Source organism: Penicillium cataractarum (assembly GCF_028827025.1).
Source record: "Penicillium cataractarum strain IBT 29864 chromosome Unknown utg000009l, whole genome shotgun sequence".
NCBI lineage: Eukaryota > Fungi > Ascomycota > Eurotiomycetes > Eurotiales > Aspergillaceae > Penicillium > Penicillium cataractarum.
In genome coordinates, this window is record NW_026622745.1 from 2,172,964 (window position 1) to 2,187,291 (window position 14,328).

The window sequence follows — 14,328 nt, forward strand, 5'->3', positions numbered from 1 at the left end:
TGCACTATGGGGAGCATCCATACGACAGACTGTATGTCATTGTTGGCCGGGTCTCGGTGCAGCGCATGCCACTCTTGCACAATAAATCATGTGGGAATAATCTCTCCTACCTAGGATTCGGTTTTTTGGCTTGGTTGGTGTTGTTTTTGGTTGGTTTATTGGCACAGTGAGTGCAGAAGGATATGAAGCCTTACTTATGGACATACCCCTGGGCATGGTCGGACAACCTCTTCGGCGGAGGACACTACACCCCCAACAGCACAAATATATATAATCAAATACCAAAATAGGTGAAATGGATTGGAACTTCCAATTACCCCACTTGTTATAGAATAATTTGTCATACTAGAGTAATGTAGAAACACAATGAGGTATTGGGGCCATTACTGTAATTCAGGCCACGGATAGCCGCTATCTATGTTCGTTCGAGTGTTCTCTTAATGCTTCTAAGAGGACGCTAAGCTTAATCTAGACGCCAATGGAAAACCTGGCCATAAAGCCAAAAAGCGGTCCTCCTTACATGAACCAGCATCATTGGTCTAGTGGTAGAATTCGTCGTTGCCATCGACGAGGCCCGTGTTCGATTCACGGATGATGCACACCTCTTCTTTTTTGGCTTTTTAGATTTGATCTGGATGATAGATAGCACTGGAGATACTTCAATGGCTATAGTTCGAAACCTTTTAGTTTGAAAATCGTCATGGAACATTTTTGTTAACATTATCTCGAAGTTGGCCATATTATTAAGACTAAATTTAAGACTAAAGTAGCCCACTCAACCTCTAAACATAAGGACACACGCAACTAGGACGTCCAATTTGTGTAGACGCACACTACCACACATGAAGTAGAGGAGACACATCACATCATTAGATCGAAAAGTAAGCTAGGTTGTAATAGAAAGAAGACCGACGAGCATGAAGCAAAAATGGGAAGAGAAGAAAGGGAGAGATCAAATAGAGTAAATCACAAGACAATGGGGTATTATGCAGAGAAAATTCAGATGGGAGTGACGCCAAACGCTGGATAGATAATCAGGAAGGTTCAAAAGGCGAGAGACGTCCCTTTTGGACGAAGGGAAAGAAAGAGGCCAACTTCTTCCGTCAGAGTGGGCCACGAGAAGCAATTAGGGCATTGACAACATGGCCAGACTGCCAGCCTTGACCGAGTAACGAGTCATGCTCCTGTAGCATACGACCCAGGTAGGCGATGCGCACCCGCCGGTGATTGGGAATCTAGATAACAGTCAGAACGAAATCACCTGCCAGATCAACACCGAAAGACATACCCCTGCCTCCTGCTGGATCTTGCGAGCCAGAAATCCAACACTCTGGCCCTTGCCCATGGAAAGCACCAAATCGGGACCACCACGATCACTCAGTCGGGCCTGAACGCGGATCAAGTCCCGTTCACTAGTCTTACCCTTCTCATCCCTCCTCCGCTCAATATCCTCCCTAATCAATTCATCACCCGAGGCATCGTCCGTAGCAAGTTTCCCATCCGACATGGCCTCCGTATCCTCTTCCTCCTGCGTGACCTGGCTATCTCGCGCAGGATTATTCGCAGCAGACATATTCGTCTGCACCATATTCTCCGGATCACTAACGATGCACTGTGGCAGGCGATACAAAACGCCCTGCTCATCGTAGCAACCCTCACATAGATCGCCAGTGGGGATAGTCACTCCCGCCGCATCAACTATGCTCTGCGCCGTGGTGAGATCACCCCCACGCATCAGGGTGATCGCGGTGGATAGCGCGGCCCATACTTCGGGTCGGCCGGTGACTCGAGTTTCGAAGAACTCGCGGCGCTCGCGGTCTAGGTCGGCGCGATTCCAGGTGCGGCGCTTACTATACCAGACGTGTAAGCGCACGGGTTGGTTGTAGTGCTCGCTCAGCGGGAGGGCTGGGGCGCGTCGCACGCGGCGACGAGTGGTTTGTGCCGTTGCTGATGTATCGGTGCTGGCATTACGAGTTGCTTGTGTAGTGCGATCGTCTGGTATGGCTCTGTCTTCATGAGGATGGTCGTCGTCATGCGACGGCACGGACGAGCAGCAACCCTGTTAAATGGGGAAGATAGTTAGTTTGACAACGCCAAGTTAAGGATAGATCCCTTGATTATGATCAAGGGTTGTGGCCTAGTAGATGCGGAGAGCTTGAGGAGTCACCGAGTCGTGTGACAGTGACAGACATCGGACATTCGTCATCAAGCATCGGGCATCTACCAGGCACTTCTCTTTTCAAACCGCAGAGGAGAAACTGGGGGCAACATGGAAAGGTGCGACTTACCATCTTGCATGCGACTTGAACACTCCATAAGCCAAGGAGAGAGGGGGGCGTGGGTACAGGGTGAGAAGGTTGTGAGGGGAGGGGGCCAACTGGAAGTGGAAGTGGAAGCGATCCAAGCTCCCGGACTTTTTCTTTGGATGAGGGGGAGGCGAAAGCGCCCAAAGAAAATAACAAAAGGCCACAAAACTCAAGGACAAGTTCGTGGGGGGAGGAAGGTAAAACGAATGAATTAAACGAAGAGAGACACGAGAGCCGGATACATTCCCCGGATCTAGTGGCTTCAGACAAGCATTTATGATGATGTCAGGCAATTGGGCCTCCGCCAGAATGCGGTCGAGTTGGAGATCGTACAATCGTTGCACGGCACAACTTCACTTTTACTTATTTTGACGCTTACGATCAGTCGACATTTGAAGGTATTCTAATACTTTAATAATTTCATATACTATCTATGGATACATAGAGAGGTCGTATCCCCAATTTGGAGTCGGAGCTATTAATCTTCATCCTCGTCTTCGCTGCCAAAGATGGCCTTGAACACTGCATCGCCCGGTCGCTCGGCCTCAAGAGCTTCATTTCGCTCTGGTTCAACGACTCGGACGGGCGGTACCTCCACTGCAGGCTGCAAGCTGGATCCAGCGGTGTCGGAGCTAGCAACTGGAGGCTGTGGCTGGCGACCGGATTCCATCAAGATCATGTTCATCACTTCCTGCGAGACGAGCTCCTTGCGTGCAGCAGCGTCGGTCTGGTAACCGCCAGACTGGAAGCGAGTTCCAGGTCCACTCTCCGAGCCGCCGGGGTGTTCTCCAGGATCAAGCTGTACATGATCTGGCGGTTTGACGTTGAAGCGCTTGCATAACAGACGAGATGGATAGAACGATATTGAGCTGCGGGTCATTTGCCCAAACATGCCAATCTTGGCAGCTGCCACAGCTGGAGAATCTGGTTTCTCTGTAGGCCGACTAAGAGGAGATTCGCCTGGACGGTCAGGCGCATCGGAGGCAACCTTGGGACCCGAGGAAGCCGATGTAAATCGTGAAGCCATGATCCCAGTCATGGGCTTGAAGACTTCGGCAGCCCGCGCAAACTCTTGCATCTCGTTCACCCAGTCGTCGGTACTGGAACCGGGAACGCGGTCTGGAAGGGTGTCGCGAACCTCCGCTCGCACTTCGAGGAACTTTCGGTAGCGTGCTCGTTTGTTCTCGTCTTCTGAATAGGGCATCCACCCACTGACAGCACGAGTCAAGGCTTGGACGGCGGTCTGTTTGTCCAATTTGGGGACAAGATCCCACAGATCTTTTCGTTTTTGAGCATCCGAAGTCTCGAAGCCCTTTGGAGCCTTCTCACCCAAAGCTGGAGGTAGGTTGGTGTTTCCAGTGAGCTTCGCAATGCGCTCACGAGCTTCGGGCGTCATCCAATCAAAGATAGATTTCCCTGGGAGTTGGGCTTCTCCAAGGGCTGCCGCTCGCTTCGTAGGATCCAGTGACGATGCTTTAGCAGCATCCGCCGTAGAGACATAGTTGGATGCGTCTCGCTCGGTTTTCGTAGGTTGTTTGGTAGACTTCCATCCCTCTGGGATTTGAGGAGGTTCGTACTTCTTGTCCGAGATTGACAGCCCCGACAAGCTATCGGCCAGAACGAACCCGTCCAGCGGCAATCGCCCATCACGACATTTCCTGAAGCCTCCCGTCGTGCGGGCCGCCGCAACCTTTTTCGATATGAACACAGGCTTAGTATCAAGTAGAGGATTGGCAGACGCGATCGTTGGTATGCCTCCTTCAGCCTTGGTCTTCTTCTTCTTTTTCTTGTCACCGCCGATAGTCTTGTTGTAGGCTATTTGCGGTCCTAAAGAGTAAGGGTCTTCATCGTCCGATCCAGTATCGTTGAGAATGCCAACTCCAAATCCGCCTCGGCGTGAGTCTTTCGTCTTCGTTTTCGACTTGGATTTCTTGTCCATAGACAGTCGATCTCCAAAGAATGAATCCGAGTCCTCGTGCTGTTCATCACGGACAGTGTCTGGCGCCTCCAGACGGGTCTCGCCCTCGAAACCCAGGCCTTTGAAGTCGGTTTTGCGAATGAAAGAGACCATCGGGGGATTCTCTGGGGCGAACAGATATGTCTGTTCTGCGCCTTGACCTTTGGCCGCGGCGCCCTCGTCCAAATTGGCTCTACGCCGGACCTTGGGACCAATGCCCTGGCCCTCGCGCCAGCCCATCCGCTTCAGCAGTTTCACTCCCATGGTCTCTCCGCCAGTCTTGAGCAGGTCCATGAGACCCGCTCTTCGCGTCGCATCGGCATCCGTCAACCCAAACCCAGCAAAGCCTTCCGTCGTTTGTAGTTGTCGTGATTCCTCCTGTTCCCGCAGGTCCTCCTCGTCCATGAAATCCTCCGGCCGTTGCTCTGTGGTCTGTTTCGCATCGCGCGCGCGGTTCTGGCGGGACGAGACAAAGGTCGCGGGAGTCCATCCTTCCTTGGAGCCGACGGTGTTGAAGTAGCTATAACAAATACCATGGGTTAGCCAACTGTAAATAGTCCTGTCTGTACCACGTGAAATAGTTTACCCAGCACTGAAGCCGCCAGTGAAAGCGCCATGGAGCCGCTTCCGTCCCCGCTCATCCGTCACCTCTTGTTTCCATATCGGCATGTACGAGCCATCATCTCGCCCACCAGCTTCTAGTGGAGGTAAGGGCGTCCCGTAAAAGGCATAGGGAGCCTGTCCCGCTTGTGCGGCCTGATCGGCCTCAAAAGCAGCGCGCGGACGCTTCGAGGCCATGGTCTGGGACAACCTCTCAGCCGCGCGAGAAGGGAAAGTCCTCGGCCATAACCAGCGAGGGTGTGATTCGTGGGTTCCTCGGCGATAGCGGAGTCCTCCGACAAGTTTCTTGGCAGCACCGAGTCCAATCACGGGCGGGCACCAAGCCAACGCCAAAGGCCGCTAGGATTCTTTCGGGGATGGGCAGTTGAACTGGACCGTTTCGAGGGGGTCGAGACTCCAGTTTAAGCCGCAAGGGAGTGAACCCTTTTGAATGATCTGAATCAGACAAAGTTAAGGTGGAGAGTCGAGCACGAGGGGAGTTTTGACAGGTGACGGAGTATACAAAAAGTTGTACTAGGTAGAGTTGAAGAAATAGTTACTGTACTAGATTCGCGCCACCAGAAGATTCGTAGTTTCGATTCCCAGTGGCGGCGGCTGGCCCTCAATGGCCCCAATGACCGAATTGAGCCCCTGATAGTTGGTTGGTCAATCCTGTTAGTTGCGAACAGCCTAACAAGTGGACTACAGACTACTACTACTACAGTAGTAGTATGGCCAAAGTCCGGAGTACAACCCCCGAAAATGGCTTTTGATGGTCCCAAAAAGAACTTTGGCCTCTCACTCCACTTCTGGTTTGCTTAGGGGCTCGTATTCTCTCCTGCTCTTCTTCTCTCTCATTTCTCTCTCTGCCATGTCTCCCCCATAGCCGACAGTCTCCTTTTGGTCTGCCTTTTCTTTAATGTGCGATTCTGTCCCTCTCACTCTTCGCATTCCAGGAGTCTCCTCAAGTCCCCGTCCTGGCGCCCGGATCCCGCCTCCGGTGTAGCCCTAGGAATTCCCTCCCCCTCTCCCCTTCGCCCTCAGAATGCTCGGCGCAAACAGTTTCGTGGGGCGGCGCAAGTCGCTCTACTTGACTCTGGCTGTCGCTGCATCGCTGATCTGTCTCGTCAACCTCATCTTCCTGACCCGCGCCGTCGACCACAGCATCATTCGTCTGCCGGGCCTGTCGCTATTCCGCCCCAAAACCAAGCAACCCGAGGGTAACCTTGCACACGACCAGCACCCGATTGGCGAATTGATGAACGAGGCGAATCATCGCTGGCAGGAATATGAGGATAGTCGCTCGACCAACTTCCGCCAGACCGTCGCCAAGTATCGCCAGACCTACGGACGTCACCCTCCTCCCGGCTTTAAGGAGTGGTACCAGTACGCGCGCGAAAATAATGTCCATAATGTCGACGACTTCCAGCAAATCACCGGAGATTTGCGCCCGTTCTGGGCACTGCCACCCAAGGAAATCCGGCAAATGGCGGCGCGCCTGCAGCAGAGTCCGGGAATCGCAGGTGTACGGATTCGCGATCACAAGGTAGTATCGCACTCGGAGGGATGGCGTGTGGAAACTCTGGCCGCGGCCGTGGAAAAGCTCGCCAAACATCTGCCGGACATGGATATCGCGATGAACACAATGGACCAGCCTCGCGTTATGGCGAGCTATGAGGATATCCAGAAATACTTGAAAGTCGAGGAGAGTACAAGGGCCACGCCTCCCGATGCAGCGGATGAGTTTACGCAGGGTCTGGATGAGTTGTACAACGAAGAGGCTGGCATTAACGAGGAATTGGATCCTGGTTGGTTCTCCGTTGCTGGAAAGCCCTATATGGATTTCGCCAAGGAGTCCTGCCCTCCGGAGTCCCCTGCCCGAGACGCCAACTTGACGGTGGCAGATGCAGACAAGCTATTCAAATCCTCATATGGCGACCTGATCTCCAACTTCACCGGCTCTACGGACCTCTGCACGGTGGGACCTGATCTCGGAGACAAGCATGGATTCCTCTTCTCCGCTTCGAGCAATACGATCTCGAGAAAACTGCTTCCCGTATTTGGCGAATGCAAGGTCAGCGTGAACAACGACATCCTCTTCCCTGCAAACATGTATTTCTTGAAGGACGAGCGCTATGTATACAACTCGAAGCACGACTTTGAGTGGGACGACAAGTCCGACTCTCTGCTCTGGCGCGGCGTGACTTCTGGTGGCATTCAGGTGGAAGACAACTGGTCCCGCCTCCATCGCCAACGCTTTGTGCGCATTGCCAACGCCACAGAGATGGACTTGGAGAAGGTTTCCATCCTCGCCAAGGACAGCCATGACCACTACCAGCAGATCGATAACTTCCGCCCCTCCGACTTTGCCGCAACTTACTTCGACGTTGGTTTCACCGAGGCATGGGGCTGTATCCCTGACTGCTCTTTCTACGAGGGCGTCTGGACCTATAAGGAGCCCAAGGCATTCTCTGAACAGTTCAAGGCCAAGTATCTGGTGGACATTGACGGCCACAGCTTCTCCGGTCGCTGGCGCGCCTTCCATCAAAGCAAGTCGCTCGGTCTCAAGGCTACGATCTTCCGTGAATGGCACGACTCCCGCCTTTTCGCCTGGCGCCACTTCGTCCCCATGGACAACCGCTATGGGGATCTCTACTCCCTGATGACCTACTTCATCGGGCTTGAACCTCCTGCCTCCGAGACTTCCCACCCGAGCCACGAACCCTCCGTTCCACGTCATGACCTCGAGGCCGAGGTGATTGCCTCCCAAAGTCGCGAATGGGCCCATCTTGTCCTGCGTGACGCGGATCTGGAGATTTACCTCTACCTCCTCCTCCTCGAGTACGGGCGCATTGTCGATGATAACCGTGATAACATCGGCTATAGCGGCGACGGAAGCGAGCTTGACCAGTTTGACGCTCAGCATCCATTCCCCCAAGCAGTGCAGACTCTCGTCGGTGCGTGATTGATGACCACCACGGACTGTACTAAAAATGCATATTGGTACCTGCATTTTTTTCTTCATTTCTGTGCCTACTTCTTTCATCCTTCGATTCCCCTTCATGCGTGTATCCATCCCATGTCCTAATGACCGACACTACATATTGTCACGATCTATTACCCTTTTTTTTGTACCTGTCCGATTCATCTACATAGATTTCTGGTTCAGGTTATGCCAATGTATACTTAGCACATTATCCATTTTTCAATACACTTCAAGGATTATTTGAAAATCATCTGATTTCACTTTACTTTCGATGGAGCTCTAGGTACTCCCTCATTTTTCAAGGTATGGCTACTCAAAGCAACAACGACTTTCCTTACATGTTAATTCACCATTTTGGGACGAATTTCGAGTCAAGTTAACAATGATACGGGACTTCAAGAAAGACAAAAGCGCATTGCAGTTCTTATTGATAAATACATTCACACTCGCTATCTTCTATCATCATCATCATAAAAGCATTCCAGTATATGCACATCTAAGCCCATTTTTAAGCGTCCTCCTTCTGCTCAACAATCCCCTTTTCCTCTGCCCGCATCCACACATCCACCTCAGCAGCCTCACCCTGAGGTAGGTGGCGAGCCATATTGACAATTTGCCAAGGTGTGGAGGCATCACGGAACACATGGTTCAATGCCTCGAGGTTACGATTCATGGTCTCGGGGTAGAAGAAGTAGACCGAGACAGGAATGCAAGCTGAGATAACGGCATAAACAATATAATATCTGTACCCGATAGTATCCAGGGCCACTGGCGTGATCATGACAACCACAAAGTTCCACAGCCAGTGATTGGCAGTAGAGATGGCGGACATGGCGACACGCAGACGCATTGGAGCGACCTCAGTGCAATAGAGGAAGTTTCCACCGAGGAATCCAACGGGGTAGAAGCTGTTGAACAAGAACATGAAAAAGGCAGACGTGATCGATGCAGCACGGTTATCTTTGAAACTATTCGTGATGGCCAGAACCATCATGCAGACGGACATGCCGGTACCGCTAATCATAAAGATCTTTCGGCGACCGAGTCTGTCAATAGCGAAGAAGGCGATGAAAGAGCATAGGAACTTCCAGGTCATGGCACAAGAGCTCAGAATACGAGCAAGATCACTGGTCATGCCTAGATCCTCTTCGAAGATAGTGGAAATGTATGTCGAGATCAAGTTTCCACCGCACATCTGCTGGAAAAACTGCAGCGCAACACACAGGCAGAAGCGGTACAGCAGGCGCTCCTCATCGGGCTTGTTGAAGTTGAAGATATCTTTGAGGGAGGCACTATCGGCTGAAACTTCCAACGAAGTCTCAATACCGGAGATTTCGACACGGACCGACTCGTCGTCATCCGGGACACCCTTGTAGGCAGCAAGACTCTCCGTGGCCTCTTCGATACGGCCAACACTGACGAGCCATCGAGGAGACTCGGGAAGCAGGAAAACCGCGGCCAAGACAATCAGTGAGAAGAAGAAGGAGACCACAAGTGGAACCCGCCATTGCAGAGAGCCACTGACTTTGCTGAGGCCAAAGTCGATCCAATTGCACAGGGTGTAACCCAAGCAGATACAGATGCCGTCAACAATAACGTGTTGCCCACGGTGTTTGGCCGAAGTACATTCGGATTGCCAGACAGGGACGGCAACGCTGAATTGACCAATACCAAGACCAAGGATAACACGACCGACGATGAACTGAGGTAGACCGTAGGCGGCAGTCTGTAGCAATTGACCAATGATTGTAAGGATACCACCAAGGAAGATAGTCTTTCGTCGACCAAGTCGATCACCCAATGCTGTACATGAGAGAGCTCCCACAAGGGCACCAAGTTGCATAGACGCAATCACAACACCTTTGCTTGTAGAGTTCTTTGAGCGCTGGGCACCCTCCGTGTTGATAGTGTCGATTTCAGGGAAGACCTTGACCCAGCTCTGCAAAGTTGCGAGGGGACCCAGTCCGGATTGGTTATAACCGAAGACAATGAAAGCTGCAAAGAAGGATCCACGTTAGTATCCTGATACATCGAGCATGAAAAAGCAGAATACATACCAGGAGCTACAATGAGAAGCGCCTGAGCCACCCGAAGGGCTTTGCCTCTGAATAGGGAGACCATTTTGACCAGGTGAGATGTACTGATGGTAGAAAGGCACTCTGGGGAGGGAAGAAAAAGAAGAGTCCCTCGGTTTATATCCGTTCGCCCTCGGCATGTAGCACTCTCGTATGAGGGCCGCGGAGACCCCGCAAGATAATTTCGATTGAATTATGTTTGTGGGCTTCATGATTACATACCGGTGGGTACGCGCTCTTCATCTGGGTCGCAGGATTTCCAACTCTTTCTGTGACTTGATGATCTCGCCGCTGGCCCCATCGGAGAGCACTAGCCTTGGGGGAAACTCGTCCCCCATGGGCAGGTACCCCGACCTTCCTGCAGCACCCGAGTCCGTCGGAGTTGTACTTCTGTGTACGGATTGGGGGTTTAACATATCTGGGACGGGTCATGTAGGAAGTTGTCCGAGTGTCTGAGAGACATACATACTGTATGCAGTACATACTCATGACCAAAATGTATTTAGGGCAAGGCTAGAATAATGCCCCATCTTTCTGTTGGTATTTTCAGAATTATAATGCCGAAATATCTCCGTATTTTGTTTTTACTATATCTAACCTCCCACCGGGACTTCGAATTTGGGCTTGCTGGTATTCACCGAGCACACATCAAGCAATTCTGATTTTTCCTTGACCGGGCTCCTCGAATCGTGGGGTTAGTCACAGAGAAAGGCTATTCTCTCCAATGTTGCCACGGGGTAAAACTAAATGGGTTTTAGTTGGAGCCACCTGTTGGAGATCACTTACTCTCGGGCCGATTTCATTGGCTCTTCGGGCCGGAGATTGCCATAGTCGGGATCGGGTCAAAGAGAATTGCGGGCCAGACGGGGATGTCCTGTACAGGATTGAAGCAACATTCGATTTCTGTGTACATAACAGACCTGATGGTACCGTCTGTATTTGTGAGATCTCAACGGATGTCACCGGACACTTTTCTTTTATTAACAGCCTCATCCCCCGGGTCCAAGAACCTATCAGAGATCTTCGGAACGACTTGGCATGAAGTAAATATCAAAGGCTTATTCGGCCTTGTCTCGCATTTCCAATTGCCAAGAAGGCTGCCAAGAGATGGGCCACGTTCCTTGGCCCAATACAATATACGAACCAACGCATGGAAGTGGGGGAGCGTGGGATGGGATTCCTTGCTGCACTCCACAGCGTCGGTCAGGTTCCGGTAGCATACGACCTCAGTGCGAATCGGAGGACATACACCCCGTGACGCCGGTGCTGTTGGGATCGGGGTGGTTGAGAACAGACCTCCTTTGATTTCGTAACTGGTCGCTTATTAGCCTGAACTGGTGAAGAACCGGGCGTCTCGGAGCGAGCGAAGATCGCGAAACCGAAGGGTCTGAAATCTGCCGAGTTGTCGTCACCCACATCATACCATTGCGGTCGCATGATTTATGGCCTTATTACCTAGGAGCCTCGAGCTCTACTCACGGCTCTTCGTAAAATTAATGTAAACTGTTATTTTCTTCTGTGCAGAGAATCTTTATCCTAATGCCATCGTTATTAAGAGCAGCCCCGCTGCTACACAACGGGTCATCGGGAGTTGAGCGAGAACCTAAATCTTAACTCTAATTTCAAGCCACGATTGCTTTATCCCAAGGAAGACCCTCTCTTTTGGGATAGCTTGGTCACTAAAGAGATTATTCACGCATGGGTTTCACACCTCAGGCCTTTCGCCATTCCTTCCCAAACTCTTCAGATTGCCAACGTCATTCTTGATTGGCTGGATGGGTCGGGGTGGTATACCTTGTCAGACTTCTAGAGCACCCGATGACTTAAAGTCCTTCGTGGCTTTTGAATATATTAGGCGAAAAGAGTCTTCGGGATTTCTTAGCGCCTGCACTCCGGAGCCTTCCGGAAAGGGTTATGTATGTTATGACACAAAATTGGCATCGATTATTATAAATAATAGTATATATAGCAGTTCATCGAACCCTTCCTCTAGCCTACAATCATAACAGTGATCAGTGCCTGAATCATCATCTGCAAGATCTTATACACAGTCTCATACTAACTCACTGGTTTTCTCAAATCCCTTCTCTCTATGGCCCGCCTCTTCCAGCCTTTCATCCCCATGGTAATAAAGATGATGCCATTCCAGAAACCCCGCAAAGACCCTAACACACTCACAGCCAAATAGAGCGGGTATGAGTGGTGATCTGGTCGAACAAACAAAGACACACGATTGATGGTTGGCGTAACCCATGTCGCTAGAAGGGCAAGGAAAAATAGCGATGGCATGAGAATATATTGTTTGAACGACATGCGCCTCTGGGTTGGCTGGCTATGATTACCGGAGCCAAAATGTCTCGACGGTTGTCGCAGGGTGGAAGTTCGCTCCAACGACGATTCACTTATTATGTGTGACTCAGATGCGAGTTCGGGTTTATTGGTCATGTCTGATTCGACAATTGTCGTGACGGTGCTGTCATTATTATCAAACGGCCGGCTGCTCGTCGAGTGGGAGGTCAGAGCAATGTGATCGTCCTCGGTCAATTTGAATTCGTCCCGTAGTCTTGATATTTCGATACCGATCAAAAAGTAGATAATCAGCACAATACCGATGACGATCCTATAAGACCGTAATGATTAGTCTGGGCAGCAATAGAACAAAGCACATCACAAGATGTACATACCACACGGGAATATAATATAGTACAAGCCGAATTAGCATCCAGCTAGGTGATATAGAACACCAAATCTTTCAGATCAACCAGTCAATATTATAGAGCACAGGCTTAAGAGAAAAAGTCAAGCTCACAGTTTCACCGCCATATATTGGGCCTCTAGCAGGTGTTCTGATGAAAAGAAAGACGATTGCAGGTATGCCAGTCAACGCGGAGATCGCTCCGATGTACTTATATTCAAGCTTTTGTAAGGAATGTGCGTCAAAGTGATGGAAAACGACGAGGTATGTGTCAAGACTCATTGCAAATGTCCACATAACATCTGCAAGTGGAAACCTGTAGTGGGACAATCAGCCCTGCTCCCATGTGGCAACGGAGTATCACTGAGACGGTACATTTGAAGTGCAAACCCCTGAAATTGGCACAAGGATGAAGTATCTCCTGCAGCAGGTCCCGATACTGATATCATCGTCCCAGCCGAGTCTACCAAATTGTAAAAAGAATTAAAGAAAATGATCCGATGGATAGGACTTCGAAAGTATCGTGATAAACAAAATGCTCCGATGATAATGAATGACCCTAAAATAGACAGGACTGAGGTGACACGCCCCGCGATACCTATCATATCGAGCTGCTCATCGGTGAGCGTCATTTTGAGGATCGTCTCCTCTGGGAGGAATAATCGTGATGCCGCAGGCAATGAACCACCGATCGATAGCAAGATCCATTAGGATATATAGGAAACTAAGATCGAGTACTAGTCGATCTAAGACTTGGCTATATGAAGACTGCGCACGCGACGAATTTTTCCTTTTTATCACGAATCACACCTTAAATCGTCCGTGCAGGATGGCAACTGTTTGGCCCCAATGACGTGATAATGTGAAAGGTTGCGATTCGCGATGTGAACTGGCCGAAGCACTGTGATCGCGCAATTTGTGGGTCCGATTAGCCGCGAATAAACCTCGTGTTTGGCGGTGTTCGTGACTGAGAAGCACGATCTAATGCAGGTGAATATCGAATGAGATGACAGCTTTCTATATTAGACTGCTCATAGTGGATCGGTAGCCTACAGAAAGAGTATAGCAGGGATCCACCCCTTCTCTCCTTAGAGTGATCGATCACATCCCTAACCAGTTCTGTGGCGAGACCTAGAGACCCCGGGCCTTGGGATATCCAAACTGTCGGAAAGAGGCTTCTAACGATGAATAATATGGGATCAACCGCGATTGGAGCGCTTGATTTTGTCTTTGCAAATCCATCTTGTGGGCCTACACGTGTCTTCATAATTGATTCCAAGCCGCAGTTACCGAGTTCCGGGAGATCATAACATCTCGACGATGATGTCTATCGGCATTTATCACCAGATATAACCTCGACAAGCTCCGATTGGAGAAGCACGCGATACAAGGCTTGGTTTGACCATTCGAACTTGGTCACTAGTCCGGGGTCATGGCTTCTAGAAGTGAATAGGAACTGGACAGTGCTGAGCCATTTGAAAGGTCCTTCATCCTCAAATTATTTTGATGACAGTGGGGGCAAATGTGGAGTCTAGACGGAAATGAGCCTGTCTCTTCTGTCTTCAAGTGGCGGTGCTGAGTGGCTGATCAAATGCATTTTGTACAGTAGTTGAACCGTTCCACTAGGCCCTCACAGCTAGACAGTCTGTCGAACATTATATGTGCCTACCCCTGAATTGGTACCAATTTTGTAAGGATATTATGCCATA

General features: G+C 50.5%; 4 protein-coding genes across 4 annotated transcripts; 1 reads left to right on the forward strand and 3 right to left on the reverse strand.

Annotated features, from left to right (window-relative positions):
- Positions 1-1,103: 1,103 nt before the first annotated feature.
- N7496_011379 (uncharacterized protein) lies at positions 1,104-2,291 on the reverse strand (the record flags this gene model as incomplete). Its single annotated transcript, XM_056704292.1, has 3 exons — positions 1,104-1,235; positions 1,289-2,059; positions 2,289-2,291. The coding sequence occupies 3 exons, from the start codon at positions 2,289-2,291 to the stop codon at positions 1,104-1,106; spliced, it is 906 nt and encodes a 301-aa protein (XP_056550252.1).
- A 493-nt stretch (positions 2,292-2,784) lies between these two features.
- On the reverse strand, positions 2,785-5,061 carry N7496_011380 (uncharacterized protein; the record flags this gene model as incomplete). Its single annotated transcript, XM_056704293.1, has 2 exons — positions 2,785-4,783; positions 4,850-5,061. 2 exons carry the CDS (start codon positions 5,059-5,061, stop codon positions 2,785-2,787), a joined length of 2,211 nt encoding a protein of 736 aa, XP_056550253.1.
- Positions 5,062-5,908: 847 nt separating this feature from the next.
- On the forward strand, positions 5,909-7,828 carry N7496_011381 (Lipopolysaccharide-modifying protein; the record flags this gene model as incomplete). Its single annotated transcript, XM_056704294.1, has 1 exon — positions 5,909-7,828. The coding sequence occupies one exon, from the start codon at positions 5,909-5,911 to the stop codon at positions 7,826-7,828; it is 1,920 nt and encodes a 639-aa protein (XP_056550254.1).
- Positions 7,829-8,357: 529 nt separating this feature from the next.
- On the reverse strand, positions 8,358-9,970 carry N7496_011382 (sugar porter family MFS transporter; the record flags this gene model as incomplete). Its single annotated transcript, XM_056704295.1, has 2 exons — positions 8,358-9,844; positions 9,907-9,970. The coding sequence occupies 2 exons, from the start codon at positions 9,968-9,970 to the stop codon at positions 8,358-8,360; spliced, it is 1,551 nt and encodes a 516-aa protein (XP_056550255.1).
- Positions 9,971-14,328: the final 4,358 nt, after the last annotated feature.